This window comes from Telmatherina bonti, assembly GCF_933228915.1.
Source record: "Telmatherina bonti genome assembly, chromosome: 3".
Lineage (NCBI taxonomy): Eukaryota > Metazoa > Chordata > Actinopteri > Atheriniformes > Telmatherinidae > Telmatherina > Telmatherina bonti.
In genome coordinates this window covers 25,336,435-25,360,356 of record NC_136621.1, presented here as the reverse complement: position 1 = coordinate 25,360,356, position 23,922 = coordinate 25,336,435, and the positions used below count along the sequence as shown (strand labels likewise).

Sequence of the window (23,922 nt, the reverse complement as noted above, 5' to 3'; positions counted from 1 at the left end):
ACATCAGATAAATATGTATATGTACATTGTATGTTGTTCACAAGCTACCCATATCACTGAATGAATGTGAGCTCAAAGCTTTTTTCCAACTAGGCAGTCCTGTTGGGTGACACTGGCAGACAGTAGCTCCATTTTCATGGACAATTATATCTTTACTTCGACTGAAATAAATCTGAACTGAGACATCCGCTAACAAATTTGCATGGACATCACGTGTGTGTTTCTATGAAGGGAAAATTTAATCTGATTATAATGATTTTGACATGAACAATGTAGACTAATTTGGAAGAGAAAGAAGATGATTTTTTTTTTTACTCAGTATGAAAGACAGAAATCAGTGCACGCTAGTGGCCTTTCTGACCCAAACATTTATTCACAATTATACACCAGCAATGCCAACACTGGAGGTTAAATGTCTTGCCCAGGGACACAATAAGACTCGTGGAATCTTAGCTTGGGAGATACTCGTGTACCTTCTAAGCCACTGCCCCACATTATGTATGCCATAAATGTTAAGCCTACACTAGGCGCTTTATACTTACAGCAGACATGCTGATAAATGAATGAACTATTTTTTTCTATAATGGGGAAAAGTGTGATCTCTGTAGTTTTAGAGACAGTTGTTTTTAACAAACTTACAGAACTTTTAAAAACAGCTAATCTCTAAAACGGTTTCAGTCTGGTTTTAGACTTTTTCACAGCACTTAAACTGCTCTTACAAAGCTTTTAATTATCTTTTACTGAAACATCATACTTGTAATTGTGCCAAAGTAATTCTCAGATGGAGCTGTTTTTTTATTTTTGTTTATTTATTTTTCATTTTATTTATATAGCACCACTTCATAACAATGTTGTCACAGGGCACTTTACATGCACGAATAAACGTACACATCATTTTGAGCCAATTCAAACATATCCTATAATAGAAACCAACTGATTGCATCGAGTCATGACGTCGATCCAATCCCCCTTCCTGAGCATGCACGCGGCGACAGTAGGAAGAAAAAAACTCCCCTTTAAAAGGAAGAAAACCTCCAGCAGAACCCGGCTCAGGGAGGGCAGCCATCTGCCTCGACTGGTTGGGGTGGAGACGACAGGAAAGACAGAACAACATGTACAATTGCACTTATTCAAGAAGACCTGGAGAAAAAGAGGAAAAAGAAGAAAAAAGGAGAAATAAGTTAGAGACGGCAATATTGGCATATATTTATACATTAATATATTAGAGAAATAGAGCGAGGTACTTCTCGGTGCATCAGGTAACATCCCCATTGCTACATAAGTAATGGTTGGCTAGAATTCCCATAACTATAAGAGCAATGAGCATAACCTGGACATTTTATTTTATTCTTTTTAACCATAACACAAAAACTAAACCAATTGGAGCAGTTTTCTTCCTCAGTAGCTCTCTGACCAGCAGGGTCACCTGGGTCAGTTTTGGGTCCACTTGTTTTCTCTCTTTATATGCTGCCTCTGGGGTTAATATTTAGGAAGCATTGTATTGCTTTCCCTTGCTTTGCTGATGATGTGTAGGCGTCTCTGCCACTGAAGTGTCCTTCCTGAAGATTCCCTTCAGGTTCTGTAAAATTGCCTGACTGATGTAAAACATGGATGGAGCAAATATTCTTAAAATAAATCTAAATCAAAACAGAAGTTATCTTGTTTGGCCTCCCTGAGCTGCTTCAGGTCCTTGCTAATTCTTTTGGTCCTCTAGCACCTCATAGACAATCCGATGCCAGGAGTCTTGGTGCGATTATGGATGGTGCTTTTAAACTTGACCGACTGGTCAACTCGGTGGTTAAGTCCAGCTTCTTTCTAACTAAGACTTATTAATAAGCTCAAGCCTTATCTATGCAAAAGAAACCTTAAAAAGTCACCCATGCTTTTGTTTTTCTCGCTCCGACTATTGTAACTCCCTGCATGTTGAACAGTCAGAGCTTCACTGTCTGCAGCTTGTTCAAATGCAGCCACCCGTTTCCTCACTGGTATGAAGAGACATAAGCACATAACTCCGGTGCTCTCTTCACTACGGCGACTTCCAGTCAAATGCAGGATTCATTTTAAGATGCTTTTATTTGTTTTTGAGCGTCTGAGTGGGTTGGCCCCAGAATATCTGTCAGACCTTGTTGTAAAGCATCGGCCCTCCTGAGCGCTTCGTTCAGTCAGTCAGATGGTCTTAGAGATTCTCCGATCGAACTTAAAAGGTGGAATAGACCGACCTTTTGCAGTAGTGGCTCTAACACTGTGGAATACGCTGCCTCTGTTTTTATATCTGATTGGTTGGGTAAAACACTTTAGAGGCTGTGTAAATCTGGTATATAAATAAAACTGACATTGACAACATCTATTCAGCTGTTTTAAATGCTGAATTGATTTTGCTTGTTGCTGATCCTTATTTATTCCCACTTTTTCTTTAAGTTCTGGGGAATTTCTCAGCCGGGGAGCAGAGAAAGACAGTGACTCAAGGCCGAGCAGTCATCATCAGCCCACCTTCTCTTGCTTCTTTTCCTCGACCTCTGGTAACATGGTACAAAGATGGAAATAAGATCATCCCCAACAACAGAATGTAAGTTTCACTTATGTACTCTCTTACTCCCTCTCCCTCCAGCATACTGTCATGTTTATTTGGTGCAGTACAGACTTACAAGTACAAATTGTGTCTGACAAAATACCACTTAAGATAACGTTTAAATTTTATAGTCCTTGTCTCCCAGTGGTATAATAATTAGTGTGTTCTAGACACATAAAACTTCTTTGATATCCTTTGAAGGTTGTTGTTATGTATAATAAGCTTTTTAGATAAGTGACCCTTTTCATTAGAATTGACTGAGGACATTTGCAAGAAAAGATAAAATTGACTTCGCAACGAATAAAATCTACAAGCTTATTAAGTTATTTTAGGTACATAAAAGATGTTCTTTTGTAGTAGTGTACAGCAGAGATACAGGGCTCTTTAGATGTCTTTTGTAGCTGGATTTCATAGCCTTTTGTTTGATGCTATTGAATGTTTCCTTTTGAAATGTCTTCAATTTGCATATTATTTCTTAGTTGCAACAGATATCCTGTCCGTCTCATTATGTTGAACAATAATCATACTGTGTATGAATAGTGGAAATATGCAAAGCAGGAAGAGAGGTGTACTGTGTGAGTTTTGCTGAACAATGTGCTATAAATCCAAACAGTGCAAGGTGTTTAAGAATATGCATGCAAGCTATTGAACCTACTCACCAGTTAAAGCAGGTGTTAAGATGGAGACATTTATTGATTTGATCAGCCTCTCCCTGTATAACTTGGCCTTTCATGTAACAATGAATTGCTAAAACAGTGACTTATTTCACTCTTTTAATGATTCAACTCTTTTCTGATAAAACTTTGTGATGTCATGTTACAAAAAGTAATCTCTATGTCTGGTTAACACCAAGCTTGACTTTGCTTTTTAATTTGGATGAACATGGGTAGTGTTTTCCTGTTAACTTAATGAGGCGTCACTGAGTGTGGTCTAATGACAGTGGACTGCAATTATTATGCTGCTCAAGATGCTGCCTATATTGAAGTTGTTTACTGTCAGAGCATCACCACTCCATGGTATTAACCTTCCTGAACTCTCCTCCCAGCTGCTATCATAAAAACAAGAGTCCTTGTTACTGTAAAAGATCTCATATTTTCATAACAAACTGCATATTTATAGACTACTACGGATGGCAGTTACATTTGTACAAAAAAAAAAAAAAGATTTTCTGAAAACTGACTCAGCAAGAGCCCCATATAAATCTGAACCAGAAGATGCTTTGTGTCGCATGTTATATGTCTCTCTTTGTAAGCTAGTTATCCATGTTGAAGTCCCATTGACAAGTGGACAGGGATAGCAGCCCTAACCCCAGACCTTTCCCTACTCAACTTGTCCTACTAACATTGTCCAGTGGCCACTAATGAGTCCAAGTCTAGACCCACAAAGCAACTGTCTGTGAAAGCTATGGACGCGACTTAAGAGCTCATTTGTGAGACGTCGCATAAGATTCAAGGTCAAGACAGTTATCATTTTGTTATGTTCTGTATATTTCAATTACAGTATGCTATTAATCTGCGAATTAACCTTGGTTTAGGAAGCTTCAGTGGTGTTTTGTTTTTTGTTTTTTATATACACAAACATATCAAACATCCATAAAATATGTAGTTTTAACTGGACTTCTGCTTCTGTTCTGAAAGTGCATGTAAATTTATATACCTGCTTCCTATCTTGTTATCAGTAATGTCCTTTAGACCTTTAGACATGTATGATTATAATAATAAGGGAAATTCAGGAGAAAAGAAAAATATAACCCACTGATAAAAGTTGTTACAGTTGAAGTATAACGTTGACTGAGATTTAGGAGACAAACATGAAAAAGAAAACAAACTTATTCACAATAGTAGTGGAGAGCACTGTGGCATACGTCCAAACTCTACTTTATGTAGCATAGAGGGCTACAGCAATGAAGATCTAGCACTGAATAAAGGAAAAAACAAAGATAACAAACAACACAAACAAGATAAAGGTAAGGAAATAAACAAACAGGGGCAAAAGCTGGAAGTTACTCAACTGAATACACACAGGTGCAAGCTGTACAGAGGAGAGAGGGAGTAAAGTGTCCATTTATATTCAGACTGTAAACTGATAATAAAATACTTTAAACTATAAAACAACATTGAAATTCTAATGACAAAACAAGATTACAAGAAATAAAAATGAACTACAGAAACAGATTGACCAAAGTGCAATGCCAGTTGTATAAAATATCAATAAAACTAGGAAAGCACTCAGAGCACAGACCTCCACCAAGCAGCTCATTTCCGCCCATATTGTGGAGAATTCTTTTCAAAATTCCTGTGTCCTCAATTCTTTCTAGATTATTCCCAAAATTGAATAGAACTTGAATAGAAACTTCTACAAAGACCCATTCTCAGAAAAAGAAACCTCACCCAGTTTCTGTGTCAAGTTGTAACACAAAGACAGACAGATAAACACAGGCCAAAACATAACCTCCTTATCAGAGGTAACAATGAAATATACATCAGTCTGTAACTTCTCCACATTTCGTAGACAGTTGTTTGCAGATTGCCAGAACTTTGCTCGCCTCCTGTGAGAAATTTCCTCTCCAAAGTCGTCTTTTTACAACCAATCATGACGTGTTCCAACATGCTCCCCAGCTGTTTCCTTTTTGCACCATTTACTTTTTCAGCTTTTTGTGGCATCGGATCAAAGAACCTGTCCTCAAGCTCAGAGGCAGAATTGTGTTGAAGCACAAATCTTGTTAAGGTCACATAAATAACTGTAAATGAAGAGTATTATGTGGAAGAAGTGTAGAACAACCAGGAATCATCCCTGGAGCTTGTCATATTGAAAAAAGAAGTCAAAATGTCTGAAAAGAAAGGTTAACCACAAACGTAATGATTACACAGGCTAAGCTTAAGATATCCCATGTGGAGATGGGAGAATGTAAACTCCACTGAGCTGAGCATTATAGAAAAAAATAACAGGCACATATTAAATACATGAATGACTTCAATTCAAAACATTATTGCTGAACAATTTAGGTGTTGCTTATAATCTGTCAGTGATGAAGCATGGAGGAAAAAACTTAAAAGAAAAAGTAGTTAGGGGAGGGATACTGAGCAGGGCTGGAGGAAATGCAGAACTGGAAAGAACAAACATGTTCTGAATAAAAAATGTGTTCTTCAGAGCTCAGGGGCCCGAGTTTCACCTTTCAGCGGTGGACCCAAACACAAACAAAACTGACCAAGGAACAACTGTGGATACCCTTTTTGGCAAAGAATGAGACTAGATTTACACTGTTGTTGAGACTTGAATTTGCTGCAGTAGTCCCCATTTAGCCTGACAAAACATGAGGATATCTACAGCTGGAGGCGCTTCAATTTAACATGGAGTCTGCTTTGGAAAAAATCTGATAGAAGGTCCTACATAAAAATGCACAGCCCATCTATTTTATTACAAGGACAAGCTATTAAATTCAGGCTTCCTTCAGCTATTTATTGCAGTCATGGTTACATTGTACTGAATACCCAGTTGCTTCTGCTAAGTTTACTAGAAACTAGGGGACTTTTATTAAATACAGTGTAAGTGGCAGTATGGTAATAAGTAGGGTAGGATCAATTTCACACACCAAAACCTTAATACCCAAAGTACAGTCAGTCATCTTCTGGGCTGCTTAGTCCAATCCAGGGTTGCGGAGAAGCTGGAGACCATCTCAGCAATCACTGGGTGAGATGCAGGGTACATCCTGGACAGGTTGCCAGTCCATCGCAGACTCAAAGTAGCTTACAGTTGTTTTTTTTTTTCTTTTTTTTTATGTAACTCTCTTGTCAATTTTATAAAGCGAGAGGAAAGTGTGAGACTTCCAATGATTTCATATAAAATCCCCACAACAATTACTCCACTACTTAACACTACTTAAAAGAGCAGGATCAGATACCGACACCAACTAATGGACATGTTAGTATTTTACATGACGTACTTCTGAATTTATGTTTTATGTGATGGTAGATGACCCTCAGTCACAGTGCTTTCAGATGGACACTATTCTGGTTGTGGAGTCTCAAAACTTTAGTGATGCTACTTTCTGATGAACCAGTCTCCTTTCAACCCAGTTTAACAAGAGGCGAAGTGAGAGGACTTTACTCTGTGGAAGTAATTGTGGAAGCAAAATAATGGCTCACACTGATAGCCTGCAGCTTTTCTTCCTGTTACTTCAGGTGTTTCCTTTTATCCAACAATCTGTTTAACAGCTATTGATTATGACATGGAAGGCAAATTCTGCACCTGTTTCCTGGTCAATGACCCATCATCCCGCAGCTCAAAAGATGGACGTGTAATGCTATGTCCAGCTCCAGTTTTGCCAGTCTTTTTTTTCTGTTTCATTGTTCCTTTTTCACTTTCTGAAGCTTACTGATTTGGCCTGGCATTTGGATAAACACAGCTTTTGTCTGCTGGCCATGCCTTGATTCACAAAGAAACACCACTACTTTTTAGTTGGACTTAGTACCAGCAACAAGCCCTGTCATCGTGATAAGTCTTTTCAGTGCATGTGATGTCTGCTGGCCCTTCTGAAGTGTGAAAATACTGTAATTTTTCTTTAATAACAACTCAAATTTATGGTTTGAAAATCTGATTTTAATATCTCCTTTTTAGTTTTATAGTAAAAGGAGGTTTGAGTCAAGGGTGTGGTAAATGTTCATTTCAATAATCTTGATATTTGAGACTGATTAAACCAGACCTCCAAAGCAAATTGACAGACAACAGAAAAATCCTGAGCACTTTATTAATGATGACAAAAAAAACAAAAAAAACAAAAAAAAAACAGAAGATCTGAAGTGAACAGCTTTTCTGCAATTGAAGTCTAATACACATCTATAATGGTTTGATGACAAACAGTTAATTTTAAAACAGCAGCAATTCATATCCATATAGGTCATCATCAGGCATGGTGCATTTGATACTGTTGATTTTAAAATCTAATTGTCTATGACAGCCCCCCCCCATCAAAAAATAAATAAATAAAAATAAAATAAAATAGACCAAGACTTATTTAGTATGACTCTTTGCAAAGGAGTGGACACTCTCTTTGGCACAGCTATCTTGGCTGTGTGTTTGGGCTGAGAAAGTCTGATCAGTATGAAACTGAAATTAAGGAAACTAAAATTCAAAGCTCCATTACCTGTATCCATGGCAACAAGATAAAAATGACAATCAGTTATGCCACTTGCAAAGTCTGGTAGTTGTAATACATTCTGAAATTAAGAAATAATTTGAATGTTATTTCTATATAAATGTATACTGTCCAATTTATTTTTTTCATATTTCTCTTTTTTTTCCTACTTTTTCTTCCCTTCAAACCAACTCACAGTCCTGTAATATGACAGATTAAAGTGAATCTTTCTTCTTTATTTTCTAGTTTTAACAGGGTCTGGATAAAAACATTCATCCTTGCGGTGTGAAATGAAATACTGCGATTTGCTTGCAGCCCACATACACATACTATGATGAAGACTCGTGCATAACGTCTCCTTTGAACCTACATAGAAAAGACTCATTTGCACCTTTTTTTCACAGCTCCCCTCTTGTCTCTACAAGAAATGCCTGTCACTCTTTCTACCCCTCTCCCCTTCTTGCTATGTCTCTCCCTTTCTCTTTTCTATCTAATTTATTCTTAATATTGTCCTCTTCTCAGCTGGCTGTCCTTCTCCTACTCTCCCTCTTTTACAGTCATTTATCATGCTATAGGATATGATGTTATATGGAACCTGTAAACTTCTGATCCTGAATAAACTGCTTAACTGCTCTGGTGTATGCATGCAAATGCATGCATGCATATGGACATAATCTGTCTCTCTAGACCAATCTCAGTTGCGTCTACCTGGCCCGGGCGTCTCTGTGTGCGCTCATGCATGACGAAGCGTGTGCACTGAATATTTGCACAGCTCGCTGTGTGTAACTTGTTGTCAGGTTAGGTTTGTGTTTGTGCACGAGGTTATGCTGGCTGATCTCGTTGTCCGGTGAGACACGGCCAGATGGTGCCTGGCGGTTGGCTGTCTTCGTGGTGACCGGGCTGATGATGTCGTTTATGAAGTTTATTGATCCGATATGCATGGCTCCCAGAGTCCCCATCCCCATCTCACTGTCTGTCTTTCTGCCTCTCCCACTCCTCTCAATTTATGTCCATGTGCCTGCTCCTCACGCCAATCTGCATAGCCAACACACACACACATACGCAGGCTCACCCCCTGTGCGTCTTCACTCAGCCTACACTTACCCACACACATATCCTGCATGTCTATGAACATTCCCAAACTCCCCAGGCCTCAAACTGGCCGGCAAAGAACTTACAAGCTGTCACTTCTCACACACTCTGCTCTAATCTAATGGAGCCCTCATTCCCTGCCTGATCCATCTCCATGCTGCTCTGCCATCTCTCTGATTTGCCACCTTACTCCAAACCTTCAAAAACATTTTTTTTCCTCCCGATCTTCCTATTTTCACACGGACTCTGAGTGTCAAGTGTATTGAGTGCGTTTTCTTCTTTGTGGTCCAGCAGCAGTGAGCAGGGCCGAGGCATAGTAGCCGCCACAGACACTGATATGTATTTTAGCTGTGACCTGCAGCCCAGGTCGAGAAGAACGAGCTGCTGCTTTTAATGAGCTCCGAGGCCTCTGGCAGATGGACGTGAATTGACTCTGATAGCCAGCAGCTTCAAGAGGACATGCGGGATGAGGAGAATTAGAGCTCTCCTTTCTTCCTGTCAGGAGCAGATGAAGCTCAGATTGATCACATAAAAGCAGTGATCTATGCAGAGGAATTGGAGGAGGGGAAAGGAATATTTCACTTTTTTGTTGCAGGGGAGTTGAATGGCGCAGAGTTTACTGTCACATCACAGCCTTGTGGGGGAAAATATTTCAGCTCAGACCTGGCCCGTTCTTCCATATGCTGTGGAAATGTGTGTTGTACAGAATCCATTCATTTTAATTTGTCAAACAGAACGTTAACAAAGGAAGCGATTCATTATCTTGCCTCTTTCCATCACAGACACGCAGCAGAGGTGTGAACAGAAGGAACTTTCTCGGTGCCTGAATTTTGCAAGCAGATGTTGTGTGTTGTTTTGTCTGCGAGTGCAAATGTTGCTGTGTTTGTGTATTAGACAGCAATATCATGGAAAAAAAGAGCATCTTTTGGGTGGTTAGTCAAAGAATGTGTAGACTTAGATCCCGCCACATGCTGAAGAGACAAGCGGCCATTTGAAAGGTCTTCCATCTACAGCGGCTCTGCTACAGCTCATAATGACTCCGTTTCTCACGGTTGCCAAAGGGGAGGATCAAAGTGACATAGAGAGGGAGGGGTAGAAATAAAATGAAGAAAAAAATACAGGAAATGAGTATGCAGTGAAGAGTTTAAGCTCAACTTTATCCATTGTGTCTTTAACTTAATCTCTGGAGCCACCAGAAGCTTAGATACTGTATGTGACTTTTCTTCTCAATGGTACGATTTAGTTACTTTGGGATTACAAAAAACTCCCAGACATGTAGGATTTTTAAACATATAACGTGCCCAGTTTTCTTACTCACATTTATATTCTTCAATCCCCAGGTTTCATTTAGTCTGGTTACATAAACATACTTACATAGCAAGTAACTTTTGAGTCATATCATGGCTTTTGTCATATTTTAAGTACAGCAGCAGACATATGGAGCGAACATTAAAAACTTGGTTAATAATCTTCCTGTTTACGTGCTCCTTATATGGCAACATTCAGGATTTATTTAGAAGTTGAAGCAAGGGCACATGCTGAGTTTAAGATATAATGTAAGTATTTGCACACAAGTAGCGGCATTCCCCAGAAATATGATCTTAATCAGGATAATTGTGTGCATCCAGTGGCACAAGACACTTACGCATAGCATAACTGAACATAGTCATAGGGCATAATTTATGAAGAAGTATTTAGCAAACTTTCTGATGTCACTTTGGATCTTGTGGTAGTTAAATGATTGTAATATTCTCCATATTAGCATTCCAAGCATTTTCTCTCTTATAATACAATCTTCTTGATGAGCACACTGTATTAAAAAAGTCTGTCTTTCGTGGCAAAAATGTCTATGTATGTCTTAATTTTCTGTATAATTTCTACTAGCATTTTATTCTTGTGTATTGGTACCATGAGTCACTGAGACAACTTTCTGAAAATCATTAGATCCATTGACAGAGTTTGGTTTTGTTTTCCTCTTGGGAACAATGCTGCTGTACTCTCTCCAGAGTTACGATAACCATGGTCTTATAATTGACAGTTCAAATAAAGCTTGTCATGAGTAACTGCTGTTATTACAGTTTGTTGACGCCAAGGAAATACTCTCTTTGCATAAACCAAAAACCCCACCTTGACAAATAATTGTGTTAATGTTGGCTTTTTTTTAAATAATGGCAGTAAGTAAGATTTATATATATATATATATATATATATATATAAGTATATATATATATATATATATATATAAGTATATATATAAGTATATATATATATATATATATATATATATATATATATATATATATATATATATATATATATAGAGAGAGAGAGAGAGAGAGAGAGAGAGAGAGAGAGAGAGAGAGAGAGAGAGAGAGAGAGAGTTTGGGTTTTACATAAACCAATTGGTAGAGTTGGCTAAAGCGGGTTCATTTCTGTATTTTCAAGAAATTCATCTAAGTCAATGCAAATTTACCTCTACCAAATGGTAGAGGTAAAGGGTTCAGGAAAGAGCGGAAATGGAGATCTAATTTAAAGTAATTAGTGAAGCTACCAAAGGTTGTAGAGAGATGTGATGTTATATTCTGTCATTCAGATGGTCAGAGGAGGGACAAATATAATCATAATCCATCAGTATGAAAGCTGTTCCTGCCTCTGTAATCTGCACTTATTGCTGTGTTCCAATTTATTTTAGTTATTTCTTTATTATCTCTTGCCATTGTATGCACCAATATCCTGTGCCCTGAGCTCAATTGTCTTCACACAAGGGGGAGGCATGGGCATTGGGGGTAGTATCATGTGGTCATGGGAGACAGGGGACGAAGGGTTGCTTAAATTGCATTGCATTTTCTAGTAATATTAATCATTGTCAAGGTGCAGTCACGAAGAATTGTATTATGAAGACAACACTTCAGGGCCTGCTGTCAGACTATGAATATTCATTGCTTTTTCTGCCAAATGCAATTTGCCCTAGTTTTCTTTAAAAATGTTGATTTGTTTTCCAGTGTTTAGGCGATAAAACCCACACGTTTCACAAAGTAAAACATAATGTTTTTAACAATGGGTTTTTTTTTTTTTTGTTTTTTTTTTCAGAAGGACATGTATTTTGGAATAATGATGTTATTTTTTCAGAACCCAGCTAGCTGTCACATGCATGTCTTTTTGAGATTTGAGACTTTTCTTATCAATCCTGAGATTGGATCCTTCCTTTAACTGTTCTAAATCTACTATTTTCTTTTAGTCGTATTTATTTTAACAACTTGGGTTTAAAAAAAAAAAAACATTTTAAAAGCAGAAAACAGACAAATACATTAACTCTGAGGCTGTACTTAATGATCATCCCAAATAACAGAAACTTACTCTGCTTCTCACACTCAAGGGAAGAAATCAGCAGGAGAGGGAAGAGGAGGTGGAGGAGAAAGATTAGGTGCCATAAGAACAAAAAACTTTGTAAAAGCAGGACTTTGACAGAGATGATTGCATTGGGATATGTAATTATTAATGTCTTTTATTCAGTTTCTTTTTCTATTTTAATCAGACTTAACAAAACATCATGTTTTTTTTCTCAGTTTAAGCAGTTGCTGTTTATACTGTAACAAACCCCAATTTCATTCACCCCAGGCCCCTGGATCAAAATACCATCTGTATCTCAATATCTGAATAAAGCAAAACATATGCTAATGCAGGGTGTAAACACACGCAAAACTCATTACTGCTGGTGTGCAACTGGGTTTGCAAAGTTTGATTTCAATCACAGTTATAGTCGAATGCAGTAGAGATACTGTATGTATCCCATACTGTGTTTAGCTGACTAAAGAACTGGTTATAATGAAGAATCATCAGAAGTCATTCTAAATTTTGCCATATGCTGTCCTGTAATAACTCTCCACAAGATGAGTCTGCAGCATCATTCATAGCAACAGTAAGCACATTTTAAACACCTGTCAATCCTGTCAATTATTTGGCTTCCTATAAAAGATAAGCTGCTTTCAAATATGAAAACTTCCTGTCTAGTGTTTGCATCTTTTGGCTGCTTTGGGGTTGCAGCATGTGCTGTACTGGGGAGGGTACAGCTGCAATGGTATCCACAAGAAAGCTGAAATGTCCTGCCCAAGTTTATTTCTCGTTAGCGCAGAGCTTTATGCATCTTTGCTCTTGCTGTCAGTTATATTGAATGTTGCATGTTGGGAAACTTGTATTGTGTTTGTAAAGTAACTGAACTGCAACAAGTCATTCATAACTTAAGTTAAAAACTAAATCAAAATTGTACCAGAAAAATGGGAGGTAGGGAATACAATGCTGCAAAATATCAAATCACTATAAACGGTCATATATCTTTCATTTAAACCATTCACAGAGTTCTAGATAGAGACTGTCACAGCAAAATTTAGACACACACACACAATAAAAAGATAAAATTAACCACACTGAATCTATTGATGTCAGACTTTTTCCACAAGGACCACGACTAATTTTTCCGATTGAAAAATTTCTTCTGTTGGATAGACTGTCATTTATGTGAATAATTTAGCATCACTTATTGAATGCTCAGTTATGCCCTTTAGAATGAATTCCGAGGAGAGCATGTGGAAAGGAAACTGTTCAAATCTGTATTTTATGGTTTTAAAGAGTTTTCCATGCCCACACCTACATATATATATATATATATATATATATATATATATATATATATATATATATATATATATATATATATATATACATATATATAACATATATAACAGTAAGTCGTGCCGTTGTGCTATTCCTTAATTTCTGTTCAAAGCAAAGTCATAAGTCATAACATATCAGAGCTGTTTGCGTGGCATGTGGCTCTGAGTTTAGCATCACTTACTTTCATTAAGTAAGTGATGGCACACGGTGCACAGTGGCATGGTGGTTAGCACTGTGGCCTCACAGCAAGAAGGTCACTGGTTCGATCCTTGGCTGGCGAGGGGTTTGGTCAGTGGCCTTTCTGTGTGGAGTTTGCATGTTCTCCCCGTGTATACGTGGGTTCTCTCTGGGTTCTCCAGCTTCCTCCTACTGTCCAAAGACATGCATGTTAGGTTAATTGGTTACTCTAAGTTGCCCATAAGTGTGAATGGTTATGTTCGTCTCTGCGATGGACTGGTGAGCTGTCCAGGGTGTACCCTGCCTGTCACCCAAAGCCAGCTGGGATAGGCTCCAGCTTCCCCGCGACCCTGAACTGGATTAAGCGGTTCAGAAAATGAATGAACTTTCATTAACATCTTACATTAGTTGAAGAATATAGGCATGTGAAAAAGAAAATTTGTTGTCTCTTTACCACGTCTAAAAAGTAAACACATCCTCAGATGAACAAAACATGACAAGCTAGAGCAATATGGTGAAATACTAAAGTGGTGTGTGAAGAAGCAGTTAATTGGTGCAGCTTCCACAAGAATTTATAGGGCAGGTGTAAATAAATACACTGGGTGATGCTGATTAAACACACTTAATGAATGGATCATGAGCAGTTGTTAACGCCTCTGTAAAGGCAAAAGTTTTAGTAGCTGGCTCATCAGGAGCTTTTAAGTATGTGTAGCACAAAGCCAAAGAGAAAATAAATCAGCATTGATCTTAAATAATCAATTGTTGCTTCCCATCAATCAAGAATTGGTTAGTTGGGCTGTTTGCAAATAATTTGGAGTCCACCATTCAACAGTAAAAAGATTATCCACAAGAACAAGATATTCAAGGCAGCAGCTAATCATCAGCGTTTACCCTAAACTAGATCTCAGGCTTTACAGGCCTAATTGGTCATGTAAAAAAAGAAAAAAAAAAGGTTTCTTTAAACAATAGCATTATAGATAGTCTTTGGTTTGTGAAGTTACACCACCCATATGCAAAATACTTGCGAAATGACATAATTTGCATAGATGACAATAAAGTGAAGATGTTATTGAACGTAACATTGCAGCACCTAAACTGTGGAATGAGCTTCCTTTACAAACAAGCCTCCTAAGTATCTGCTTTTAAATCTTTACCGAAGACCCATTTGTTTAAGCTGCCTTTTTTTCTGCACATTAAGTTGACTTTGTAGACTCGATATTATTTCGATTGTTTTAATTTGATTGCTTTTATTCTTGTTTGCTTTTAAATGACTGTAATTTTTTAATTGTCCTTGTGTATGTTATTTATTCTGTTTTTTTAATGCTCCACAATGTGGCACTTGGTTAACGTTGTTTTTAAAGTGAGTTATGAATAAAATTGTATTGTATTGTATTGTAATTAAAGTTATCATATCATTTGCTATTTTCTACTCACATACAACTTGGGTCGGTCTTAAAGTGACGATTAACTGAATGTTACAAAATACAGATACAGATACAACTAAATACATTGGTGATGGATCGTTTCACTGTTCAAACATAATCAGTTTGACATGAGTGCTATATCTTTTAGTCACCAGTATGCAATAGTAATAGTCCATAGGAGAAAAAGTATTTACTTCAAGATATGATGTGTTGTTTCTTAATTTCCACTGTTTCAGTATTATTGTGTCAAACAGCAGCTATTCTGCTAAAGGACAGCTAGAAGTCAAAGCTAGTTAGTAGTTTCCATAAAGAAACCTTCCGTCCATTAACTTGTCATGTAGCCTTTCCCATCTGTTTTCTTTATAAGAAATCAAGATTTTATGTTTAGGATTTATTGATGTCTCACGCAGGGGATTAAGTTAGAATGAGAATTTGTGGTTACTTTACTTTGCTGTTGTATTATTTTATGTTTTCATCATAAGACAGATTTAAAGAAAACTTAATTTATAATGTGTTATAATCTATAATTTTGTTCTATAATTGTGACATTCTTAGTATACTGTCTGTTTCACACATCTGTGTGTGCTAAAAATGACATCTGGTCAAAGTGCAAACAACACATCCACAAACAAATTCAATTTGACATCAGGTGTAATCAAGCTTTAATTCCTCTACACATAACATTTTGTTCACAGCGATTTGTTGAGTTGCAGTATTTAGGTTTAATGATTCTCTGCTCATCTATTTCTGTCTGCCAGAGAGCATCTGTCTCTGTCTTACCCGATCAGACCAAAAAAACGAGCTTGAGAGAAGTGTATGTTGGGGTGCGCATGTGCGTCTGCATGCTTCCAGCTTGTGGGACTCGTGCTGATGAAGATTAATTCTATAGATCTGTATCTTTGAAAGGTGCATTATCTTTTGTCCTCATCTGATCTGCTAGTCTTTGTCTTCCCCTACCTCCATTCACCGTTTTCTCTACCTGCATCTCCCTGTTGAAATCTCATATCATCTCAGGACTCATTATTCTCCCCATTATAGTTCGAACTAACACATTCCCACCTGCCACCTTGTGTGTGTGCACGTGTGTATATTAGCGTGTCCTCTGTCTAAAGTTGTTAAATATTCTAAAGACAGAGGCCTCTTTTAATTATCCACTAATCACACTTTTAATTACATGCCACGCGCACATCCATCACAAGCCACACACCCATTCCTTGTCTCCTCATTTGCACACATGCACTCACACTCATCTGTCTCTGCAAAGAGTTCTTAACCTATTGACAAAACAGAGGGAGTGAAAGCAAAGTCAAGAATAAGCAAGACGTAGTAAAAGACTGCACAGTGCACTAAGGAATGACTCACAAAGGTTTGGTTTTGACACACTGTTGGAGGCTGGCAGGTGATTACTGCAGGACCAACAGAAGAGACAATGGAACAAATGAATGGAAGGATTAAGAAAATGCTAAACAGGTGGCAAGCATGATGTTTCCTATAATGACATCCCTTTCAAGAGGTAATCTTTATCCATTTTTATTTCCACAATGTACTTATTGTGTACTTTTAATTTTCAAAGGCAAACATGGCATGGACAGGAGGGCGAAAACAACATAATGCTGATTGACTGGTTAATATCAGAGCCAAAGAATTGCTTTCTTGAGATCAGGGAAGTGGATCAATAAAGAAAAGGTCGGCAGTTTGTGGTTTCTCACAAAGGCGAGATTTTTTAAATTATACCCTTGCTCTTTTTGTTTTAACTCCTCTGCACCTGAATTCACATTGGGATTTTGTTTCTATGAGAAAAGGGTTTATGTCAAGTAGTAAATGTATTTACTTTAACTAAAATGGTAACCCCAAAGCTGCTTATTTCTTGTTGTATATAACTTTTTTTGGTTTCTTCAGCAAAATGATGTCATACAACAGGATCCTGTTTCTATAATTATCGCCTCGGTTTATCAGATAATTGAAGCGTAACCTAAAAAATATGTTTGCTCTGACACATTTGTGAACTTTAACCATCACAAACAAGTTCACACACATTCTTCACAGTCACTGAGGCTTCTGACGTATGATTTTGTGCTTTTGCATCAATCTGAGATATATCCATTTTACACTTGTGCCTCTTGGGTAGATTTCTGGCTCCAAGCACACGGCTTGGGGTGAGGCAAGTTTATTTGTATCAAACTTTGCATGTACAAGAAGATTTAAAGTGCTTCAGAAAAAACAAAAGCATTACAGCATGGTGCAGAAGATGCATTAAGAATAGCCTTAAAAAGCAACAAGATGAAATAAATAAAATAAATAAATAAAACAGAAGAAGCTCAAATAAGATAAGATAAAATGCAAGAAATAATAAAAAAAAAAAAAAAACAAAGAAGTGAACAGTTTTTACAAAAGGTGGCAAATTAAAATGTTTAACCTTGAGTTTAATAGAGCCCTGAGTTATCTCTGAGTTTGCTGCACATTGGATGCATAAAACCAGAACACTGCCTCTCCATGTAAAGTTTTGACTCTTTGAACAGAAAGTAGACTTGACCCTAATGACCAGAGGGATCTGGTTGGTTCATATCAAATTTTTTAAACTTCGTAAACTAACAGCAGGATTTTTAAGTTAATACCTGGACAAACAGGAAGCCATGTGTAAAGATCTAAACAGTCTGATCTGGGTGGATCTGGATCTGAGGAGGTACAAGTAGGTGGCAAACCACAATTTGGTATCATTTTAAATTAATCAGTTTAGTGACACATATCACAAATTACTTGTTAATTGTCAATTTTTTAGGTATATTTTTAATGTGGTGCACTTAAATATATAATCAAATCTGCATTTAGACAGTGTTGAATCTGTATATAGAGGTCACATATGCTAGCATACCATAGAACTAGAGTTCCCATTTTTGGATTAAAATGGACAGTTTTACTGTGAAAGCCAAAAACCTCATTCTCAGATAGCCATTCCCATCAAATCACCCCAACTTCAGGATCAATCGCAGGGGCAGTGTTGAGTTGGATAGCTCATCCGCAGCCGGTTAATGGAACAAACCAAAGAAAAAGAACAGGAACAGGAAAAAGGAAATGCAGAAACCGACAAAAAAAAAAAATAGCACCCAAAAAAGACAGAACTTGAAAACAGCGAAAAACTTATTGGTGTCATTTTTCTACTTCTTCTGGTATTTTAGGACAGTTGTAAACAACTTTAGAGCGATACACTGCTTCTGTAAAAACACAGTGTGAACTCAACACTGCCCATGACTGGATGAAATGACTGAACTATGGCAACATAAAAGACGCAGGGACAGCAGAAACAGATGTCAGCTTTGATACAGACATCCCATTTATTTACGTTATTTACGTTATTTAGGTTATTTACGTTTATTTACATTCATAAGGCATCATAAAGGGGCCTAAAGCCCCTGGCCTCTCCAGAATTAGCCTTGATTCCCCCAGACCACAGATGAGCTCACATCTCCCTTCTTTTATCCTGGAGGATCAAGGTAGCACCTTCCCTCCCCCTCCAAACAGGAGTCCACACCCGAGAACAAAGCCAAAGCACCAAACTCAACAAAATCAGATACAACTGGATTGCTGTCCAGCTCCTGTTTGAAAGAACCAGGAACTGTGGTAACAAAAGACAAACTGGACTTCAGTACTTAGCATCAACGTTGGCTTGTGGTTAACCATGGTCAGCTGATAATTGAGTAAATAATTTCCAGTTACTGTTTTCATCTACTTTTTCTTTGAATTTGCATTTTCAATTTTAATTTATTTTAGTTTGATTATGTTTAAATTTTTATGTTTGCTCTCACATAGCGAACTAACCTTTCGTTTGTCTACCCTGGCACCTTCAAATTTCCAAAACAAAACAGTTAGCTCTGTTATACAACTAATCTAGACAGAAGAAGGGACCATGATCATAGTTCCTGTGTTCTGTTGTAACACGTGTTGTTGCTAACAAATGCTGATTTAAATGGTCACATAAACAGGACATCAGGTTCATTGGTCACATGGCTTTTGGTAGCCTTCTCGTGTCTCCACCCTCTTCACGCCAACAGCCGCCATCTTATGACCTACTTGTCCCTGTAGCAAGTGGCCACCATGCAAGCAGCCACATGTTTTGTTTTTTTTTAAAGGTTTCTGTGATTATTATGTATGACTGTCACAATAACTGCTTGTTGCAATGGTCACTGCTCAGATTTATAGCCTTCATTATCTACTCTCATATCTGTTTCAAGACTGACACACTCTGAGACAAACCCTCAAGACTGATATTAAGGTATAGTTCTTGGTTCTGAAATTTCTATAGTGGTTCGCAAAGCTCTCGATTTACCAGTCGATCTACGTTCCTACCCTCACCTATGGTCATGAGCTGTGGGTCGTGACCGAAAGAACAAGATCTTGTATACAGGCGGCTGAAACGAGTTTCCTCCGCAGGGTGGCTGGGCTCTCCCTTAGAGATAGGTTGAGGAGCTTGGTCATGGAGGGGCTCAGAGTAGAGAGTAGTAGAGCCGCTGCTCCTTCGCATCGAGAGGAACCAGTTGAGGTGGCTCGGGCATCTGGTCAGGATGCCTCCTTGACGCCTCCCTGGTGAGGTGTTCCAGGCACGTCTCTCTGGGAGGAGACCCCGGGGAAGACCCAGGACACGCTGGAGGGATTATATCTCTCAGCTGGCCTGGGAACGCTTCGGGATCCCCCTGCAGAGTTGGCAAATGTGGCTGGGGCGAGGGAAGTCTGGGCTTCCCTGCTTAGGCTGCTGCCCCCGCAACCTGACCCCGGATAAGCGGCACAAAGACGAGTTCCCTGTAGGTAATTATTACATTGCTAATGTCATTAAATATTAATGACTGCTTATAGACTGATTATTAATAATGGCTAATAGCTAGACATGCTTCAACCAAAACCCAAAATACATGTTGGAAGTCATGGGAACGTATACAAGGCTTTTATATAAACTCATTTTAATTCTATACTTGGATTTTTAGTATGCACTTCAAAATGTTTTCACCTTTTCAAAGCAATTGGCACAGCTATCTCTGTCATTGTATAGTTTAAGTAGAAATATGAGGTCAGTGTGAGCGATGCATTCTCTCACAATGTAGCTACTGGCATTACACACAAGATCCATGAAGGCAGGTGTGAATTTGTTTTTTTTTTTTAGTTTAGTTTTGTTTTTATCTTATTTGTATTTTTCCCCACAACAATATAAATTAAAATGTTTATGCCTGCAAGCGCAATCTATTTTTGCAATGTATTGACTTTCTGTCACTATGGTAACAAGTGTATCAATTAAAAAAACCCTGTTTTACAGCAGATGCTATTACTGTGTGCTTGTTCCAGTGTTGATAATCAAGCAGAACTATTAGGCTTGTTTACTCAATACTATTACTACTGACCTTTAAAGCTACCGGAAGTAATTTATCTTCCTTTCAATATCAGTATGGTTTTGGAAAGCACCACTGTGACCCTGTTTAAACTTACTCACACACAAACCCATGTAGTGTCCTCTATTTACAACATGCCCTGTGTGTGTGTTCTCCCCCTAGCTTCAGAATGGAGCACAAATATACCAGCTGCAAACACTGTGATAAACAGGAGTATTTATCTGACTGTTTCTCTTGGTAGAGAAAAAGATTAAGCATCAGGGCATTTTAAGTGACATTGTTTTTAATTACAATGACATGTCAGTGGGAGTGTCATTATAAAGATTAAAAAACTAAATTACAACTACCTGAAATAAATATTTTTGCATTCTGGCATAAATATATTTTTGGATGACTACAGTCATTTTTTACATTTTTGCGATGAAAAAGTGGAATTTGGACACTTTGTGATCAAATACATGGCAGAAACCACTGCATACCTCACCTCTAAATGTGTCTTTCTTTACAGAAATGGGTTGCATGGGATATGTTAATTTATAGTGTTGTGCCAATAAACGATTCTCCTGAACTAGTTCAAAGTTTATTTTATTCTGTTTCTAGTTCAGCATTTTAATTTTGAGCAAGAATAAAGTTTAGTTAATTTCACTTGCTTAAGGTAGAGTCGACAATGAAAGGCTGAACTTGAAAAATTTGGAATTAAGCAACTAACCTGTTACTGTGACCCTGAATGCTGCAGAGGTGTGATTTTATTTTAGTTTCTTCTGGCTTCTTTTGAGCCAAGGTAAATTATTTTATTGAAAAGATACCACCACAAACCGAAAATGTTCAAAAAAATGAAATTCTGTAGCAATTATTACTAAAAAAAATTTTTTTTAAAAAATCAAAATATATAACCTTTCCTGATCGTTTTTATTTCTACTCACTCAGTGTGAAACTTGTACCTTATTGGATGAACACAAAGCTGTTTTTGAGACCAATTAGGTGGCATTGGGTTATTTCCCATAATAAACCTGACAATCTCCAAATGCACAGTAGTGTACTACGGCCCAGTGATTGAAAAAAACTGGTTTAGGGCTGTTGGCAGGGCTTCTTTCTCTTTTTGTCATGGCTTGTTTTGTTTAATTTTATGGTGAGAACTTGTAGGTATGTTTTGAAACTCGAATAATACTTCAACTTAGGAGTTGAAGCAGGGAGTTGAAGAGGCAGAGAGACACTTAAGGTACACTAGAAGCAGTCAGTGAGTGCAGATCTCCGCAAAGTTATTGTAATTTTTTTTTCTTTTTTTTTTGCCAGTTGTTGCGGGCATTGGTTTTAAATTAAAAGTAGGGTTGCCATGTGTACCATAAAATTCGGAATCATTCTTTAATAATCAAAGTTGGTTTTGGTTCAATCCGAGATGCAGTTTTTTCTGTAGTTTTATAGCTTTCCAACAGCCTACACATGTCAGTCATGCACATCAACACTCAATCTAAAAATAATTCACAAAATAAAACACAGAAAATACAACAGCCAGCAAAACGGTCTTTTCTGTCAATTTTTTAAGGAATCTGTGTAAAGTGATCATTCAGTAAATTAGCCTGTTTTAACTGTTACAATGATATGACTTCCCTTCGAGTCAGGCAGCAAACAGATACAGTCCAATATGTAAGTATAAACAACTAGGAGCTGTGCATTTCATGCCACGATGCTCAGCGTTCCGCCATGGTCCCATACGATGAACATTTAATAAGAAATGTTTATTTCTGTTTTTACTAAATATGCTAAGTATGCTAAAGTAGGCCTATAGGAACTATTTCATGTTGCCCTCGATGTTGTTTTAATGCTAAATAACAGTTGTCAAGTAGCGCTTTTTTCATTCCCCTGTCAAACTGGTGACACTCGTAGCAGAATGATAAGACTATAATTTAACTTGCCTAACTATTAGTGACCCACTCCTCCCCCCTTACGACATGCAAGTGAAGGGACACAGGTGTAATTTTTGGTAAAGTTTATTGTTGCACCTGCTACACACAGAAATCTTCTTTATGGTTAATTAATTACACAATAGCTAAGTATTGCACATATGGTACTTTATTATATAAAGTAGCCTATTTTCCTCATGATAGGAGAGATACATGTAATCACAGCTTTATGTTGTCTAACTGGCAAAACTTTATATCCAACAATGTAGCACAACAAAGAATGTATCAATTTCTAAAAAAGCATTCAATCTTTAAGTTGAATTAATTGATTACTTAATCATTCCTTTACTGAAGACACAAGCACAAACATACCACTGATATGGGAGCCCCTTCCGCCTGGATTGGGGCTATGGTAGGTGTCCCTTATTTTAACTTCTGAAAGGTGGCAACCTGAGTTAAAAGCTCTAAAGGCAATCTTTCCTGATCTCCCCATAGTAAATACTCTTAAATAATTCCTGTATCCAGGCGGGAGTCCAGATCCACTCTTATATCTAATCACCTGTTCTTCATTCCATTTCTGACATTTTCTGAACATGTCTTCAAAATACATATAAAATGTGTCAGTTATGTTGCTTATAGACAGAAAGACAAACCAACATTGCCAATTCGTGACTTCCAAATGATAAGGACAACCAGAATTGAAAGTTTAGAAGACAACTCACCACAACAAATTTCCCCAAGGGTTCAAATTAAAATTCTCTTGTACACATCTCTACTTTTATTAGTTAGAATTAGTGTGAATTGTTGAAAACATATGAATACATTTTTCTCTATCCATTGTATCTTGCTGTTATAAAAGAAACACTATTACTAGGCCATATATGTTCCTGTGAACGTGTTCGTGTTGGTGGATAAGTGAAACTTTACGAGCAGTAATGCATGGTGCCAGTTGAAGAGTTAATAAGATACCTTTGAGTTCTTACAATTGTAAATCTGACTCCAGTCAGTGCCTCACCAGCCATGAACTTCACCGCACAATACTGCTGCAAATGAAGGTAAACTAAAATATGGAAATTTGATAAAACTCTTAGTCAAATTTAGGTTTCTATCCCTGCAATGTCCATAGCTCTGTTGTTGTTAGCAAACATTTATTTGAACAAATGTAAATTTTACAACAAATTGTTTTGACTCATAGGCATGTAATTACCTGCTGCAAAAGGGACCTTAATTAGCAGGATTCCACACTTTGTGAGGGTGTTGTCCTCCTGTGTTTTTTTTTTTTTTTTCTTGTGAATTCAATCTTATCAAAAACCTTTCCTGTCTTTTGACGTCCCTAATATATATTGATTACATCTTCTGTTTTTCATATTATTGACAAATTTATCAACATCTTTTGCAAAATTTAGGGGAAAGATTTCTTGCTGTGTTTTTCCTTTGACAACTTTCATTATCAACCTGGTTGATTGCTTGACAGACTCTAAACAATGGCTAAATGCTATATCTGATCATTGTTCTTGACAGCCTAATTCCACAAGCGATGCAACAAACTGCCTCGTAAGGGATTTCTATCCAGTTGAGC

General features: G+C 37.5%; 1 protein-coding gene across 1 annotated transcript in view; it reads left to right on the top strand.

The window, feature by feature from the left end:
- Positions 1 to 23,922, top strand: part of LOC306774736 (protein sidekick-1-like) — a gene marked incomplete at its 3' end in the record, with an annotated part of 268,973 nt that overhangs the window by 104,356 nt on the left and 140,695 nt on the right. Inside the window, exon 4 of the mRNA XM_079264893.1 lies at positions 2,419 to 2,566. Within this exon, the coding sequence (XP_079121019.1) occupies positions 2,419 to 2,566 (148 nt within the window). The remainder of the gene's footprint in view (positions 1 to 2,418; positions 2,567 to 23,922) is intronic.